Source organism: Peromyscus leucopus, chromosome 10 (genome assembly GCF_004664715.2).
Source record: "Peromyscus leucopus breed LL Stock chromosome 10, UCI_PerLeu_2.1, whole genome shotgun sequence".
In the NCBI taxonomy this organism is placed as follows: Eukaryota; Metazoa; Chordata; class Mammalia; order Rodentia; family Cricetidae; genus Peromyscus; species Peromyscus leucopus.
Genome location: NC_051071.1, coordinates 76,860,714 through 76,877,895, shown reverse-complemented (window position 1 = coordinate 76,877,895; position 17,182 = coordinate 76,860,714). Strand labels below are relative to the sequence as shown.

The window sequence follows — 17,182 nt, the reverse complement described above, 5'->3', positions numbered from 1 at the left end:
TTAGAATCTCCTATAAAGCTTACATTGCCTCGAATGTAAACTGAGAAAAAGCCAGAGCAATAAGAACAATCGTGGAAGATATTTAGAAGATTTGTGTCACCATCCCAGCTCTGGCTGTGTGTGAAACAGGTCTGCCATGGAATATTTTCATCTGATGTGAGTCTCTTCCTTGGGTTTTTTCTTTTCTTTTCTTTTTTTAGAAGAGTCAGTAGAAGAACACACACCTAAATGATAGTGATGATGGTCTTTGCCACGGTGACATACTTCATCTGAAACAATAGAAAGATAATAAATAGTAAACCAGTTAGTTATCTTACTTACCTAAAAAAGTGAGTTAATCAAGACTACCATCCAAATTGTTCCCATGGTACCTACATGGACAGAGACCACTGAGTGGCCAGAAAAGCATTCTTGTTTCATATCTAGTTAGACAATGAAAGAAATCACTTTCTGTGTCCTCATTTCATGTCCTCATCTTCAGGAAAGTATACAAATTATGTAACCAAATGCAGACAATATCAAACACAAATAATGAAGAATGAATAAGTATTTCCTTGCTGTTTTATGTCTCAAAGGCATCCTGAAATGAAAACAACACACTAGTCTCTAAAGACAGAAATGAATGGAATATAAAACAATGCCTGCCTGTGGAAATAATTCCACCAGGGAAGAGGATGTTGAACCAAAAACTAGAAAAGAAAAAAAGAAACAAAAGAAAGAAGATAGTTCTTTCTTGGGCAAATTATGAATTTCTCTTTAAGCTTCCTAGAAAGATTGGACACTATTTGTTTGAAGTCAGTAGTCATGCCTAGCTCTGTCCTAGTATGAGTCTGGAGGCATGAGCAAGTATGCAACACTTAAGTCCTTGAATGTATTTGTATTGCTAACTCACAAATTCATATGTACTGTGTATAAATATTTTTAGTTTGATAATTGAGTAGAAAAATTACCTGCTTATCTACTTTACATTTTTTTGTAGTATAATCATAAATACCAAAGTCTAAAAAAATCAAATTTATCATAATGGACTAGGAGCTTCAGTTCATTTATTGAATGATGAAGTTCCATAAATTTAAAGTACAAATTAATAACAACTGAGTCTTTTCTTAACTGTATTAATTCAGTGTTTTACATGTGCATATCCTAATTAATCAGTAGCAGCTGAGAATTAAAGGGCTTAATTGTTTACACTACCTCTATCCTTAGAGCTCTGCTTAACTGATAAGAAATGCTTGAACAGTTGCATTTGATAAGAAAAAATTTATATTCTTTCTTCTGAAAATCCTGCCATTAATTCTACATGTATATTCTATACTGAGAGGAATGAAGCCACATAATTGTTAGTTATTTCTAAATGTCCTATTATTCAAGTTTTAAAATTCTATGGTTAGTCTGTCATCAGAAGAGATTGGCATGACAATAAATGCAAAACTTAAACTGAGTTTTAAATATGATTTAGAGAATCTAGTTTCTGAGTAAATAGAAAATAGCTCAGATAATTTTTAAGTGTTTTCTCATGCTTACATGATGACTTCATAATAGAGAATAGTTGAAAAAATTCTTTGTTTGGAAAGTATAATCATGTGCTCATCATTTAGAAGTGGAAAAAAAAAGAAGAGGAAAAAAAGATTCCTGTTGAAACCCAGTATGACTATGAATTAACCCTGAGCTTCAATCCCTTTGGTCCTTTGTTTTCCCATTGTCTTGTTGGATGTCTGTTGTTTTGTTTTGATTTCATTCATTTTGATAGGATGGTTTGAAGTAGATGGATTATCTTACTGGATTTTTTTTTTTTTTACTTCCTTGTCATCCCATTAAAACCAGTACACACACACACTCTCTCCCTCCTGATTCCTGGAAACTCTCAAATTCTTTCAAGCCAGCCTTGCCTTCCATCTGCCAACCTTGGTCCAGACTGCACGTTTCTTCTCCCATGATCCTATAGAACTTCTGGACCTCTTCTTGAGAATGCAATTTGTCCAGGAAAATAAGACAGAAATATCTAACAATGTCCTCAGGATTTTACCACAGATTTTCTAAAAGTACTGACATTACCTGTATCCATTCTAAAATATAGGAAATTTGACTGAATCTGGGAGACAAATGGGAACACAAAATATTTTTTCAGCCTTTTTTCTATAATTCAGCGGATATATGCAGATCCCACAGAGTCTAAAGGGCTAGAAATGGCTAAAAAAAATGAAGTAAGTAAAATGGAAGATCATAAACTCATAAACTCAACAAATAATGAATGAAACATATTAAGCAAATTAATTTCTCATTCAGTTATGAAAATACTTTTCCTAGTAAAAATCAAAAAATGTCCATGATATTTGATCTTATATCAAGTTTTCTAATGCAAATACACGTTGTAATTCAAACATTAATTGTCCCTCATCATTGCCAATATAAGGCTTCAATTCTTCCAAAATATCCACTTGAATTATTGAGAAACACATATTGTGCTAAAGATTTCCCTGGAGATAAAGAATTTATATCACAAAAATTCTCATCTTAGACAGGTGGATCCCATCAGTACTAGGCACTGATTTCCAGCACATCAGCAGATAGAGCTGATGGAAGGAACGCCATGAAAGGTGTTTAAGAAACAGCCAACTCAGTGGATAAATCCAGAAACTCCTGGCTCTTAGATTGGCAAATCATTCTGATCAGTTTCCTAGGAAAGCAGTGGTGGAAAGTTCTGAGTTCACAATTGACAGGTCTGGCTTAGAATGCTTCTCCTCATAAACCGCCTATTCCTAAACACCCAGTGCCTCTAAGTTCAAGAAGAGCCCAAATGTAACTCAACGGCTGAGGTTCTTTGGGTCTGTGTAGTGCTGAGTATCAAATGCAGGGTCTCATGCCATGCCGGGCAAGTGCTCTAGCACTAGGTTATGACTCTAGCCCCTTAAGATGGAAACTGTGGGATGGGGTGTCCTTCAGGCTGTACCTTATGGTGACAGACACATTTAACAGTGGTATGTTGATACTATCAACAGCAGACATTGTTTTAAGATAATGACATTGATAAGCAGTTTGAACAGTACTAACCTGACAAGAGTGACTGCAGTAGGTGGGACATCATTGACAACAGGGTCCAGCATTGCTTTGATTTATTTTTTACACATTTTGGGCAGGGACTTAATCATTTAAATATATGCCTGTGAAGGTGATGTATAGTGTGGTGAATAGTGGGCCTGTCAGAACTAGAGCAATTGAAGGGAAAAGATTCTAGACATATTGAGTAATGTGACCCATTGGATCTGGTCAAACGTAGATGAAGATTTTTAAAAATGGAAGAACTTAGTAACATGTTCTCTGTGGTTAGATTCCATCAGGTAAATAAAGACATTGCAAGAGAGTTAATGACCACATTTACCTAGGATGGTGTGTAGAGGGAGAACTCAGAACCATTTGGAGAGAAGAACAATTCACAACAAAAACGTGCAGAACTCCAAAAAGTGAGTCAGAACCTTCTCTGTGAAAACTTCCATTCTGAGAAGTTTGATAGGGAATGTGGGAATGTAGAAAGTGGATATGAGTAAAGAGAAGATTTTGTTGGAAAAGGAAGCTGAGCTCTGCCACAAGAAGACATCATTGTGCCATGCCTGCAGACATCCTTATAATCCTAGTACTATTGAAGACAGAGGTTATAAATTTCAGGCCAGCCTGGGCTATATAGTGACAGAAATTCTGTCTCAAGAAAAACAGAAGAACACTACAATGTAGACTTAGATGCATATGAGTATACAGATGATAGCCTCCAAGGACAGGGCCAGTGAGAAAATGGTTTCTGGAACTAAATGGACTCAGCAGGTTGTAATATTTAATATTCATTTGTGTATATATATATATATATATATATATATATATTATATGTAACAATAATAATTGAAGAAAAACAGTCATGAATTTGAGAGGGAGTAGAGTACAAACAAAGGGCTGGAAGGAAGAAAGGGAAGGAACAAAATCATGTAATACAGTACTTATACATGAAGGTAAACAAGTATATTAAATGGCTTTGGAGCTGTTGGGTGTGTGTGTGTGTGTGTGTGTGTGTGTGTGTGTGTGTGTGTGTGTTTTATTTATTTTACAATACCATTCAGTTCTACTTAGCAGCCACTGATTCCCTTGTTCTCCCCCTTCCTGCCCCCTCCCCTTCCCCCCAGCACACCCCCCATTTCCACCTCCTACAGGACAAATCCTCCTCCAAGGACTGAGATCGACCTGGTAGACTCATTCCAGGCAGGTCCAGTCCCCTCCTCCCAGATTGAGCCAAGGGTCCCTGCATAAGTCCCAGGTTTCAAACAGCCAACTCATGCAATGAGCCCAGGACCTGGTACCACTGCCTAGATGCCTCCCAAACAGATCAAGCCAATCAACTGTCTCACCTATTCAGAGGGCCTTATCCAGTTGGGGGCCCCTCAGCCTTTGGTTCATAGTTCATGTGTTTCCATTCATTTGGCTATTTGTCCCTGTGCTTTATCCAACCTTGGTTTCAACAATTCTCGCTCATATAAACCCTCCTCTTTCTCGTTAATTAGACTCCTGGAGCTCCACCCAGGGCCTAGCCGTGGATCTCTGCATCCAGATCCCTCAGTTGTTGGATGGGGGTTCTGGCACGACTATTAGGGTGTTTGGCCATCCCATCACCAGAGTAGGTTGCTACACCCGCGACGGTGTCGCCTGTGTGACATATGCCAATCTGGTGGTCTCACAAGGAAGGAGGGGACGTGTCTCTCAAGGCTAGGCCCCTCGCAGTCCCCTGGCAATCAGCCCGAGCCATGGTTCTTGGATACATTGTTCCCTAAAGACCAGCCTTCCATGGATGGTTGGCAAGAGTCCTGCTTCTTTCTTCTTTCCTGACAATAACAACCTCCCTGTGCCTGGACTCCCGCAGATGCTCGCTTGACGTACCTGTTAACTCCTCAACTGTTAACACTGGCACTGCCCCTAGTGATTCAAGCCCTTGGGCAGATAGCACAAAAAAAACTCTACTTCAGTGGGAGGCTACCTGGAAAACAGGACCCCAAGAAAGACACGAGGATCGCCCAATGATGGAGAAATGGCTGAGATCTACATAAACAACCTGGACATGAGTAGGAGCAATGAAGGGGGAGGGTCGAGGGAAAGAGAGCAGGAGATGCCAGCTGGATCAAGAACAGAGAGGGAGAACAAGGAATAGGAGACCATGGTAAATGAAGACCACACGAGAAAAGGAAGAAACAAAGTGCTAAAGAGGCCCACAGAAAACCACAAAGATACCCCCACAAAAGACGGCTGGCAATGGCCGAGAGACAGCTGGGACTGACCTACTCTGGTGATGGGATGGTACCAGGTCCTGGGCTCGTTGCATGAGTTAGCTGTTTAAAACCTGGGACTTATGCAGGGATGCTTGGCTTAATCTGGGGGGAGAGGACTGGACCTGCCTGGACTGAGTCTACCAGGTTGATCTCAGTCCTTGGGGGAGGTTTTGCCCCCTGTAGGAGGTGGGAATGGGGGGTGGGTTGGAGGGAAGAGGAGGGGGGGGGGGAAGGGGGAGAACAAGAGAATCCATGGCTGTTATGTAGAACTGAATAGTATTGTAAAATAAAAAAAGACAGTAAAATTAATATAAAAAATAAGCCCTTAAAGATGGATATCACACAGAGAATCTGGATTATGCTGTCTTTGATATTCTTACCTGCAGAAAGACATTTGATTGTAAAAGCTGTTGAGTTAAGCCAATATGTATATTTTAGAGATACTTTGACTTCAAAATTTGAATTTAAGGATATGTTGCTTTGGAAAGGAGGCTCTACTTTTGTTTCCACAGAAAGCCAGAGGCTATGGCTTTGTTCCAGATTAAGATACATCAGGTTTGACCAGCCAAGACCCCCTGAAAGGTCTCCGATGACACCATAGCCCAGATGATCCAACATCCAGAAGGGTTTCCAGGCAACTGGCTCAGACAATATAGCCTCACGGACTACCACGTAGGCCTAAAATTTTCTTTGTGTACCCATAAGATACAATGACTCTATCCAGAAGGAAGTAATAAGAGACGCTATGCCCAAATTCCCAAATATACCAAGTTGGCTTTGAAGGTGGAATTGGTTCACTCCTTCTCTAAATCCAAGCATGTTGCTAAAAAAAAAAAAAAGTTTAAGAGATTTTTCTGTCCCATACCAAAATAGCCCTCTGGTGTGTGACAGAGAAAAACCAATAGTTTTATTTAAAACAGATTGATTATAAATGCAATCTCTTCTTTCTAAAGAAAAAAAAGGGGACAGTATAGATAATGATAGGATAAAAGGGTAGATTGATGAACCTTCTTTTAAAGAGCAACAACTTGTTTGAAATGTTTTACATTGGTATAGATTTTAGTTTACTGATACAAACTTAAAGTTAATTTTGTTATACTATGTGTATATTTCTGCTCTTGTTTAAGGTATTATGTTTGTAGAGCTCATTTAAAATTGTAATGGATAAATAATAAATAGATTAATAATTAGTCATCTATGATAATCATACTTGTAGCCATGTTAGTTAAGTTTTCTAGGTATATATAGATATATTTCAGACACATAGGCAATCTTCAACACTTCAAAGACCTATAGAATATGGCATTTAAAATATTTTAAAATTTTAGACTTTCTGGACAGTGAGACATGTCTGGTCCTGGCAGCACCAATTTACTTCAGAGAGGAGGGTGGGCATTGAAGACACTCCATATGGAGTTTATCTTCTTCTTGAGAAAAATAGCCATTTGGGCAAGAAATTGTTCTTGCCTCGACTACTTGAAAAAAATGTATCCACTGGACATGCAGGAACCATAGGAAGGTGACCACTGAACTTTGCTTGGCAAAATGGTCCTTTAGGTTCCTGCTTTGCAGAGGAAATTGCCAGACATTCTACAGGACACAGAGAAAAGTGACTGAGAGACTCTAAGCCTGTGGGCTGAAGACAGATGCCCCAACTTTACAAAGGAACATTAGGTGACTGTTCAGGCTGCCAGCTGTCTCTGTCTACTCTTGCAAGACTCCTGGAAGTTTCTTGCATTCTTATCCCATTTCTCAGGTAATATTAAATCCTTCTGAGGTCTTTGATGTAGTTGAAGACTAGATAGTTATAATTTCCTTAAAATTATAATTTTGAACCTACTTTTAAAGAGCAACAACTTGTTTGAAATGTTTTACATTGGTATAGATTTTAGTTTACTGATACAAATTTAAAGTTAATTTTGTTATTTTGTGTCATTGGAGACAATAGTTATAATTTCCTTAACACATGCTAGCTATGAAACCTTATACTCACAAATATAAGATAGATGGGATATCTTCTCCAATTTTGCCAAATAGAAATAGACTAGTTATTATTAAAAGACTAGATATTGTAACTGTAATTCTTGCTTGATAATTGTTTTGTTATCTGTAATTTTACTATGTGAAAGTTAAAACCTTCCTTTTTGAAAAAAAGAAAAGAGGAAGTGCTGTAGGATGTTCTGTATGCTAAATGTGTTGCTCTGATTGGTTAATAAATAAAACACTGATTGGCCTGTAGCCAGGAAGGAAGTATAGGCAGGACAAGGAGAGAGGAGAATTCTGGGAAGTGGAAGGCTGAGTCAGAGAGACGCTGCCAGCCACCCACCATGAAAAGCAAGATGTAAGGTACCAGTAAGTCACGAGCCATGTGACAACTTATAGACTAATAGATATGGGTTAATTTAAGATATAAGAACTAGATAACAAGAAGCCTGCCATGGCCATACAGTTTGTAAGCAATATAAGTCTCTGTGTGTTTACTCAGTTGGGTCTAAGTGGCTGCGGGACTGACAGGTGAGAGAGATTTGTGCTGACCATGGGCCAGGCAGGAAAACTCTAGGTACAGTTTTTGTTTGAAAAAAAAGAAAGAAAAAGAAAAAAGAGAATATAGATTTGAGGTAGATAATTGAATCTACTCTGAGAAAAAAAGATAAAGAAATAATCCGATAAATGGGTAGATCACTGAATCTACACTAAAAAGAAAAGGAGGAAGATATAAAAATGACTAAAGGTAGACTACTGAATCTATTATGAAAAGAAAAAAAGATAGAATATGGATATGATAAGATAAAAGGTCAATTATTGAATCTATATTTAAAAAGGAATTACTCGTTTTAAACAGGATAAGTAGTGAAATTTTTTCTCTGAGTTTATCAAATGTTATTGGACTGGACATTGTTATATTTTAATGGAGTTTTTTGTCTGAGTCTGTCAAATGTTAATGGACTAGACATCATTAATGTAATCTTGACTGTGTATACTGTATATACTTACTGGATATAATTTTTCTTGTATTAGTTATAAGCTTTTTTAATTTTAGACAAAAAAGGGGAAATGAGGTGGTATCGTGTTCCCCAAAATATTGTGCACCCTAATAAGCTTATGTGGGGTCAGAGACAGAACAGTCACAATATTAAACATAGAAGATAGGGAGTGGTAGCATATGCCTTTAATCCTAGCATTCCAGAGGCAGAAATCAATGTGTTCAAGGATAGAGCCAAGCATGGTGACTCATGCCTTTAATTCCAGAAACAAGCCTTTAATCCCAGGGAGTGAGGGAGAAAGCAGAAAGATTTATAAAGCATGAGGACCAGAAACTAGAAGCATTTGGCCTGGTTAAGCATTTGGCTGGTTAAGTTTTCAGGATTCTAGCAGCAATTCAGCTGAGAACCATTCTGGATGAGGACTCAGAGGCATCCAGTCTGAGGAAACAGGATCATCTGAGGAATTGGCGAGGTGAGAAGCTGTGACTTCTTCTGCTTCTCTGATTTTCCAGTATTCACCCCAATAACTGGCCTTGGGTTTGATTTAATTAATAAGACCATTAAAGATTCCTGCTACAGAGGTCTCCTCATCTTTTCAAGTATTATGCTTTAAATGAAACTATAAAGGATCACTAATGGCCGGTTGTAAAATAATATGCACAATTTGAAACCAAGGATATAATAATAAAAATTTCATATGGATATGAATTACTATGTATGTAAATTCATAGACAATACATAGGTAAGTCTACAAAATTCATAAAAAAAGAGTGTATATGAGCAATCGCCCCCTAGAACAGAGAAAAAATCTAGCATTGAATATAAATTCAAAATTTTTATACAAATTTTCACCACCCAACTCCTCTGCTACATCAATCTAGTGTCCTTCAGCACCCCTCCAGATCACCCAGTCCCCTCTTCCAACATTGCTTCTTGAGGTTTTATGATATCATCCTGAACTGTAATAAATTTTTCTTGAACCACTTACTTTATCGGTTCACCGAGCCACCTTTAAAGCCATTCCTGTCTCCTTTGTCCCTAACTCATTCCTAGAGTCCCACTGACAAGGAAAGCCATGGTTCATAAGCTTTTAGTCTCTCATTCAGAACTCTCACAATGTTGAAATTAGTTTATATGTTCACTGCACACAAATCAGGAGAGTATTGACTTTTATTTTCATTGGGTTGCCTATAAGGAGCTAGAGCCTCTGATGAGGAAAAGAAGAGAGAAAACTGAGTGTTTCCCAGAGCCTACAAGGCTGTGGGGATGAAGAGTACCTGAGTATTTCCCAGAGCCTACAAGGCTGTCAGGGGGAGCATGACTTTGGAAAATACAGTCCTGGAAAATACAGAGTCATTTTTTTATTAATTGCAGTACAGAGAAAAGAAGTCAAATATTTAAAGAAATTTGTGTTCCTTAGGGTGTTGATTTCACACCAACAGAAAAGGTGAGTAAGGCTTGAGTCTTTGTCTCTCCTTTTCTCGCAGTATACTGAAAAACAAAAAGTATCTTTTAAAATTGGAATGTTTTCCAAAACTATTTTTAGAAATCTTGAATCTCTTAAATTCTTTTTGCAATTTTCACTGGTCTAGACAGCTTAAGCATGACCTAGACTTAGCTTACCTCCCTCACTCAGGAACAGATGATAGACTGTTGCCTGTTCTGACACCTGCTCTTCCTCACTGGTCCCATCAGGGCCCTCATGTGTCAGGTCAGAAGTTTCACCATTTCTCTAGACCTACTTATTCCCTAATTTATTAAAAATGAAAGCTGTCTTCTCAGAATGCAACAAAATTTCCTTTTTCAGCCGGGCGGTAGTGGCCCACGTCTTTAATCCCAGCACTTGGGAGGCAGAGCCAGGTGGATCTCTGTGAGTTCGAGGCCAGCCTGGGCTATCAAGTGAGTCCCAGGAAAGGCACAAAGCTACACAGAGAAAACCCTGTCTCGAAAAAAACCAAAAAAAAAAAAATTCCTTTTTCTTCTAAAAATGGAAATAATTTTGAAATAACCCTATATATGTAGGTTCTTTGATTGAATACACAATATATATGTGTTTTCATGTGGAGAAACTATTTTATTTTGCCACCTTATTCCATTGTTGGTCTATTTTTTAAATTCTCTTCCAAAATATTTCAAACAATAGTTATCATCATAGCTCTGTTCAATTATCTACATTTTCAAATGGAGCTGTTTTGAAATCTGAATATAAATTCTGTCAAAGCTTGGCATGTGACACATCAGAGATTTGGAAACAGATGATTTATTATGAAACAGGGACCGCCATAAAAAAGCTCCATTGAATCTTCTGATGAAATGAATTTATAGAAGTACAGGCTCAAACTCTGCAGAATCAACAATACACAATTGTTTTGACTAAAAAATGTTCTTTCATATGGCTTCACTTTTATTCTTAGGCCACCCTTGACTGGACTAACATGTGTGACTCCATGTAGTACATCATGTAAGTCAGAACAGAGCCATGATTAAGTCCTCAGCTCTGGAGTGAATTCTGGAGTTTGGCTCCTTCTCTCCCTAGTTTGGCTGCCCCTTGGGTAAATTGCATTGATCTAGACCTTTATGTATTCATTTTCTTATATGCAAATCGGTGAATATAAATGAAGGCCTAAGATTGGTGGCAGGTGCTAGTCTACATGGCTCTTGCCAAATGGTCAGCAAATCTTAGCCATTTTAGGAAAAATGCGTATGATTGCTTTTTTTAAAAAAATCCCAAATACACTTACCTAAGATGCTTGTGATTGTGATGTGTTTAGGCTAAGGCCGCTTGGCTTGCAGCAACAAGGTTTGGGCCCTGAAAACACACACACACACACACACACACACACACACACACACACACACACACACAAACACACACATACACAAAATGATACATGTTAGAAAAATACTAGTAAGACTATTGGAATTTGCACCTCCACAGTTTTCAGTGATTATAATGTAAATTCACATGCCTTGCATCACTTAATTACAGTTCTCCTAGAATTCTTAAACAAAGCTCACTGATATCTGATGTATCCAAAAGACTAAAATAAACTCTTGTTAGGGCATGGGGGGAAATGTGAAATGATTCAGACATGTAATTGTAAATGTTCTCCTCTCACGTGTGAAATTAATCAATTCAATGTGTAACATTTCAAGACAAGGATTAACTGAGTTAATGATTCTGGGCTTTACAAATATCTCTATGTTCTTAAGTGTCATAAGTTTGGAATTGAATGGCCTTTATGAACATTTTATATGCTACAGTGTGGTAGGACACACAATTTAAGAGTTACGTGAGTCAGTTTGTATTACAGTTCTGTAGTGAACACGATCTAGATTGATCACATTATTCAGCATATGAGTGTCTCAGCCCCAACCTGACCAAATGCACACAAACGGAAACTGAACATATCACAGTGTAAAAAGCTCTGTTACCTCTTCAGAAAAGCAGGCCTCCTTGTGGTCAGCCTTGCAGCACTTATGCAAGAAAGTTGCAAATTCACCCAGCACGGTCTTCAACTGCTCATCTGTAGCCTTGGGTTTGTGCTTCACCAGCTCAGCAAGTGCCCTGCGTTAGGACAGAAGGCAGGAAGAGCAAGGAAATGCTGCCTCCCATGCAGGAAACCAAGACAGCAAGGATGGCAAAGCCACAGTTGAAGTTTACACATCGTGGAGCCAAGTGACTTTGGCTTCCAGGACCAAGCAGGCCATTGCCAAACTTAGTATTCTTGACTGTGTAAGAGGGCAATAAGGGCCACTTGGCTAGGACTGGATGAAATGGAATAATCAATGCAAGTCACTCAGTGTTTTACGTAGTTTCCAGAAAATTCCTGAAAGACTTCTCCCTTTGCACTTAATAAACAGAATTTTGCTCTCTAACATCTGCCCCATTTGAAGGTAATAATAGGGATGTTATAAGAATTAAACAAAGCCAAGCAAGAGGAGATAGCTGGGTCTCTGTCATTGATATTGTAGAGGAAGCAATACCCGGGAAAAAGACCTATGCATTAAGAAAATATTGCTCACATTTGTTTCTTTATCTGTTTCTCCTTCTTGGGAAGTGTGTAGATACCAGCATTGAAGGTGAAGGTCTCAGCTTTAAATTCTTTGGGGACATATGTTTCATCTACTGGCAGAGCAGAGAAGCATGGTCGCCTTTCTACCACAGATCCAGTGCAACACTTGGTGACCTGATCACTCACTGGAGTCTTCTCATGCAGCACACATACCCAGTTCAGGATCTCTGTCATCTAAGGAACAGGCAGACAGAGGAGGAGAACAGTCAAGAGATCCACAGACACTCAGTTTCTGATGCACTAAAAGAACTGCCATATTGAATTAACAACTATGAATTCAGCATTGAATGCCATAGTGATTTATTTATCTTTGAAACCAAACATATGACTTATAAAAATTCTCTTTCACTTTAATATAGGTACCCATATCAGCTACCATATACACATGCACATATCAGCATACTCTTGCTCCTAAAAGTTAGAAGTGTCAATGTCTGAAGACAAAAACCAAGCACTGCTGACTTAATCATAGTTTAAAAGACTCACATAATCTTCCACACAGGGCAGTCTCTTTGCTTCAGGAAGCATGCAGCACTTGCTGCCCACCTTCCCTAGGTTTCTTGCAGCTTCCACAAGAATTGGAGTTGACAGCTGAGGTGCTTTCTGAGTGTAACGAACTAGGAACCTGTTATAAAAAAATAACTTATTTGTTTCCATCCAGACAAGAAACTGGTCTGCTGTAAAGTATTTCAACAAGAGAAAATTTACCCCAAGTCAACTAAGATAGTTTTTACACATGAACCAAAGTTCTTCACTTCCAGGATGATAGCATAGTATTAGAGGAAGGCCTTCTTCTGAGCAATTAACTACATGTCCATGAAAATTTGCTGGAGCATATGATCTTAGTCTTAGATCTGTACTATAATCATAAGGAAGTGAGTTACATTTCTCTAGTCTAACAGTATTAATGTACTTGGTGCTGCTTGAAATAAATTCTATCACAAACTTACACATATTAACACTGTGATAATCTTAAAAATACTGATGAAAAGATGGCTGGTTTAATAGAGACTGCACAAGGATTAAATGAAAGCAAATAATGTGTCTGCCTGGTACATTATCTAGCATCTAATAACATCTAGTATTTAACAATGAATCATAATAATAAAAGTCAGTGAATGACTGTAATCTACTCAAGTGAAGAAATCATGTCAACTCCAAATGCTAGAGTTAGAAGAGCACTAAAACTGTAACAACCTGAATAAGGAATAATGTGTCTTCACTTTACCTCCATAGATAAGGTTCTATGGAATTGGGACATTACTCCAGCAGGGCATTCATAATCTATCTCTTCTTACATGAAATTCCATAGGAATACAAAATCACAACTATGAAAGTTTAGGTATAACTCTCAAGTTCCAATGTTTTCTGAAGTGAGCCCTTATTCATGTATCATTTGAATGTTATCTAAATCTTTTGTTATATTTTTATGTTCAGCATTTCTACCAATTCTTGAGGTTTTGCTATCCAAAGCATGCTCTTTCTTCTTCTACCCTATATTGTTCTACTGCTTGCTCATAAACTCTGCCTAACCTTTGAAGGATACTCCCAGCTCCAATATATCAAGGTTTTCTATGATCCCAGGATTATAAATAATGTGTTTTCATTACTATGGCCACATGCTCGGTCACCTATACTTTGCTTTAAGTAATTTAATTGACCAAGGGAAAAAATAGCTAAAAAACTACTCACTCATTTTGGAATCCATACTCGCCAAGCTTCTCAAAAAGTTCACAGTTAGTTTTGACTACATTCTTAGGCTCTTCTACAAGAGGAGGAAGTTCACCAAGCTGCAACATAAAAGAATTGTGTTTATAGCATCCTTCCTGAGAACCCAGTGTAAGTCACTTGCATTTCTCCCTTCCTTCTGTCCAAAGAGACTTCAGGAGATCTTCCCTGTCATGTCTGTCACATTACATTTAAATTGTTCCTTATATCTGCAAGGTCATTTGGTGCAATAAGTCAATAAGAATCTTCAGGCTCTGGGATTCAATGGCTGTGTTTGTACCAGGTCACCTGACTTGTTTTCTTGTTGTCCAGCTGTTCTTCCCATGTCTAAGCTTCAGGCTGATCCCCTCTACAGCAGCATTGTGTGTACTTAACTAGAACTGTTCTGTTAACCAACTAAGGGGATGAAATTAAAATCACACCTAATCAATAGCAGACCTTCAATAGACAACAGCCACCATTTTTAGGCAATCTCTCTAGTTGGATCTTGAGGTCTCTGAGATGAGAAAGTCTACTTCCAGACTCAGTCACAGATTAGTGACTGTTACTCAGAAGTTTCTTTAAGGTAAAATTCTCTTCTGGCCCCAAATAGGTCACAAACCAGTGTGTTTTGATAGGAAACCAGAAATTTGCCACAACAAATTTGCAAGTATAACTTCTTGTAAAATAACTCCAAAACTTTCTCCAAAATGTTTGAAAGAATTTTCAAGTAATATAGTATACAAACTCCTTTGAGATATTACTGCTAATAGTGGACAATTGGGGGATTGGGTTGTAGAAGTAACCATCTTATTCAATAAGAAACACAGAACCAATGCAAAGAAGAAAGCCAAGAGGTCAGAGCAATAGCCAAGAGCTAAAAACCTTACACTTCCTCTCGTGGTGGTCCTACCTCTCCGAAAGAGAGCTACTTCCTGTGTGTTTGTCTTTATAAAGACTTTCTGTTCTGCTTTCTCATTGGTTGTATACCCAAACACATGATCTCCTTGTCACTCCCTGTCTGTACAGACGTCCAGGTCTTCTATGGCTGGTGTTGAGATTAAAGGCATGTGTCTCCAATGCTGGCTGTATCCTTGAACCACAGAGATCTACCTAGCTCTGCCTACCAAGTGCTGGGATTAAAAGCGTGCACAACCACCACCTAGCTTCTGTGATGGCTTGCTATTAGCTCTGACCCCCGGAAAACTTTATTTATTAACATACAAATCACATTTTAGTACAAATAAAATATCACCATATTTCCCCTTTTCTATTTTAATAAAAAAAGGAAGGAGGTTATAACTAACATAAGAAAACTGCATACAAAAGTACAATAAGTACATACCATGTATACAAGTAATAAATACCTAAACAATGTCTAGTCCATTTGTATTTGACAAATTCAGAGAAAATAATTCCATTATCTATCCTATTTTGGTAAGTCCAAAATGTACCTAATTCACTTTCTATTCTAATTAATCTTCCACTATAACTAACTAATCTTCAATTCCCTCAGAGACCCAAGAAGGAAATAATATTACCTAACAAAAATTAAAACAGGAAGTAGATGCAAGCAACTTCTAAAAAATTGTGAGTTGACAGAAATAGCCTGCTGCTGCCTGGACAGTCACCTGAGGTTTCTCCACAGTGTTTGGCATCATCTTTAGCCTATAGGCTTAGCGTATCTGACAGACTCATTTGTGAAGTAGGATGTACACAACGTCAACAGTTCAACCTCACAATGGGTGAAAGCAGTCCATGTATTAGATATTAGAAACACCCGAATTCCACTAGTGTTCTGTCATGATTCAGGATTTTAAATTCTAGAAATTGTTGATTTTTTTTTTAAATTCAGCTGTCCATTCTTCTTGGCTATGTGTGTGTGTTGCTTCATCTCAGCATCCTGTTCTTCTCCATATCCTTCTACTAAATGCCAGTCTACTATTGAGAGGTGTGAGTTTAGTTACTCTTCAAGAATAATTGTTTCAGCTGTTGTTCCACTGCCCATCAGAAGCCATCAGGCCACTGCCTGTTCAGCTGCCTTTGAAGAAAAGTGTACTGTCCTTTTTCCAGATTGCAAAGGTCACTTCAGGGATGGTGCCATATTGTCCTGTCCTCAGAAGATGCCTTGATAAAGCCATAACCACACTTGTTTTGGCAAAATCGGTAGTCCTTTGTTTCATGTCCTGTCTGTCCTGTTTGTCAGCAGTTGATTCGAGGATACTTTGTTGTCCAGTGGCTAACTTTTGCCACAATGAAAGTTAACTCCAATTGCAGTTTCTTCAATGCCCATATTTTCTCTGAAGTAAATTGGTACTGCCAGGAGCCGACATGTCTCATAGTCATAACAAAAAAGAAAAATTCTCTAAGTTATTAAAACATTTGAAATGCCATATTCTGTAGATCTCTGAAGGGTTTGAAGATGACCTGTCTATCTAAAATATTTCTGCTCAATCTTGAAAACGTACCTAATATGACTACAAGTTCAATTATAATGTATACCTACTAACTTTCATTTATTTATATCCTAATAGTTGGTAATAATAACTTTCAAGGATCAGAGAATTGCATTACATTGTTAAATGAACGGTATAAGTACAATTAGAAATATACATATAGCATTTTCTAACAATATCAATTTCAATATATATATAATTTGTATATAATATAAAACAATCCAATGCAATGTAAAGTATTTTTTTTTTTTTTTTTTTTTTTTTTTTTTTTTTTGGTTTTTTCGAGACAGGGTTTCTCTGTGTAGCTTTGCGCCTTTCCTGGAGCTCACTTGGTAGCCCAGGCTGGCCTCGAACTCACAGAGATCCACCTGGCTCTGCCTCCCGAGTGCTGGGATTAAAGGCGTGCGCCACCAACGCCCGGCGCAATGTAAAGTATTTAAAACTAGTAATTGTCTTTTTCTTTTTCTTTTTTTATTGGGTTAAGTGTTTTTAATCAAAGTTAAAACTCTTTTAGTTGGCATTTGAATTTACTCTATTTTATTCTCAAGAGTATGAAAAAAGAAAAACGATTGTAAAGATTTTGTGCAAGTAAAGATTCCTTCCTTTCTTCAAACCTTCTCATTCTAGAGTGATTGTTTGAGGTTTCCTTATATTTT

At 37.8% G+C, this 17,182-nt stretch overlaps 2 protein-coding genes and 1 long non-coding RNA gene across 3 annotated transcripts in view; 1 reads left to right on the top strand and 2 right to left on the bottom strand.

Annotated features, from left to right (window-relative positions):
- The window catches only part of LOC114701773 (albumin-like), a 191,297-nt gene that overhangs the window by 57,900 nt on the left and 116,215 nt on the right, over positions 1 to 17,182 (top strand). The window lies entirely within an intron of this gene.
- Positions 2,743 to 17,182, bottom strand: part of LOC114701769 (albumin-like) — a 30,334-nt gene continuing 15,894 nt past the window's right edge. The window contains exons 10-14 of the mRNA XM_037209317.1: positions 14,056 to 14,153; positions 12,850 to 12,988; positions 12,314 to 12,537; positions 11,791 to 11,855; positions 2,743 to 2,753 (exon numbers count right to left, since the gene is read on the bottom strand). Coding sequence (XP_037065212.1) covers positions 2,743 to 2,753; positions 11,791 to 11,855; positions 12,314 to 12,537; positions 12,850 to 12,988; positions 14,056 to 14,153 — 537 coding nt within the window. The remainder of the gene's footprint in view (positions 2,754 to 11,790; positions 11,856 to 12,313; positions 12,538 to 12,849; positions 12,989 to 14,055; positions 14,154 to 17,182) is intronic.
- On the bottom strand, positions 9,629 to 11,093 carry LOC119088660. The gene is made up of 2 exons (XR_005092351.1): positions 11,029 to 11,093; positions 9,629 to 9,778 (listed from the first exon to the last, which is right to left on the bottom strand). It is a non-coding gene; the product is annotated as an uncharacterized LOC119088660 (long non-coding RNA).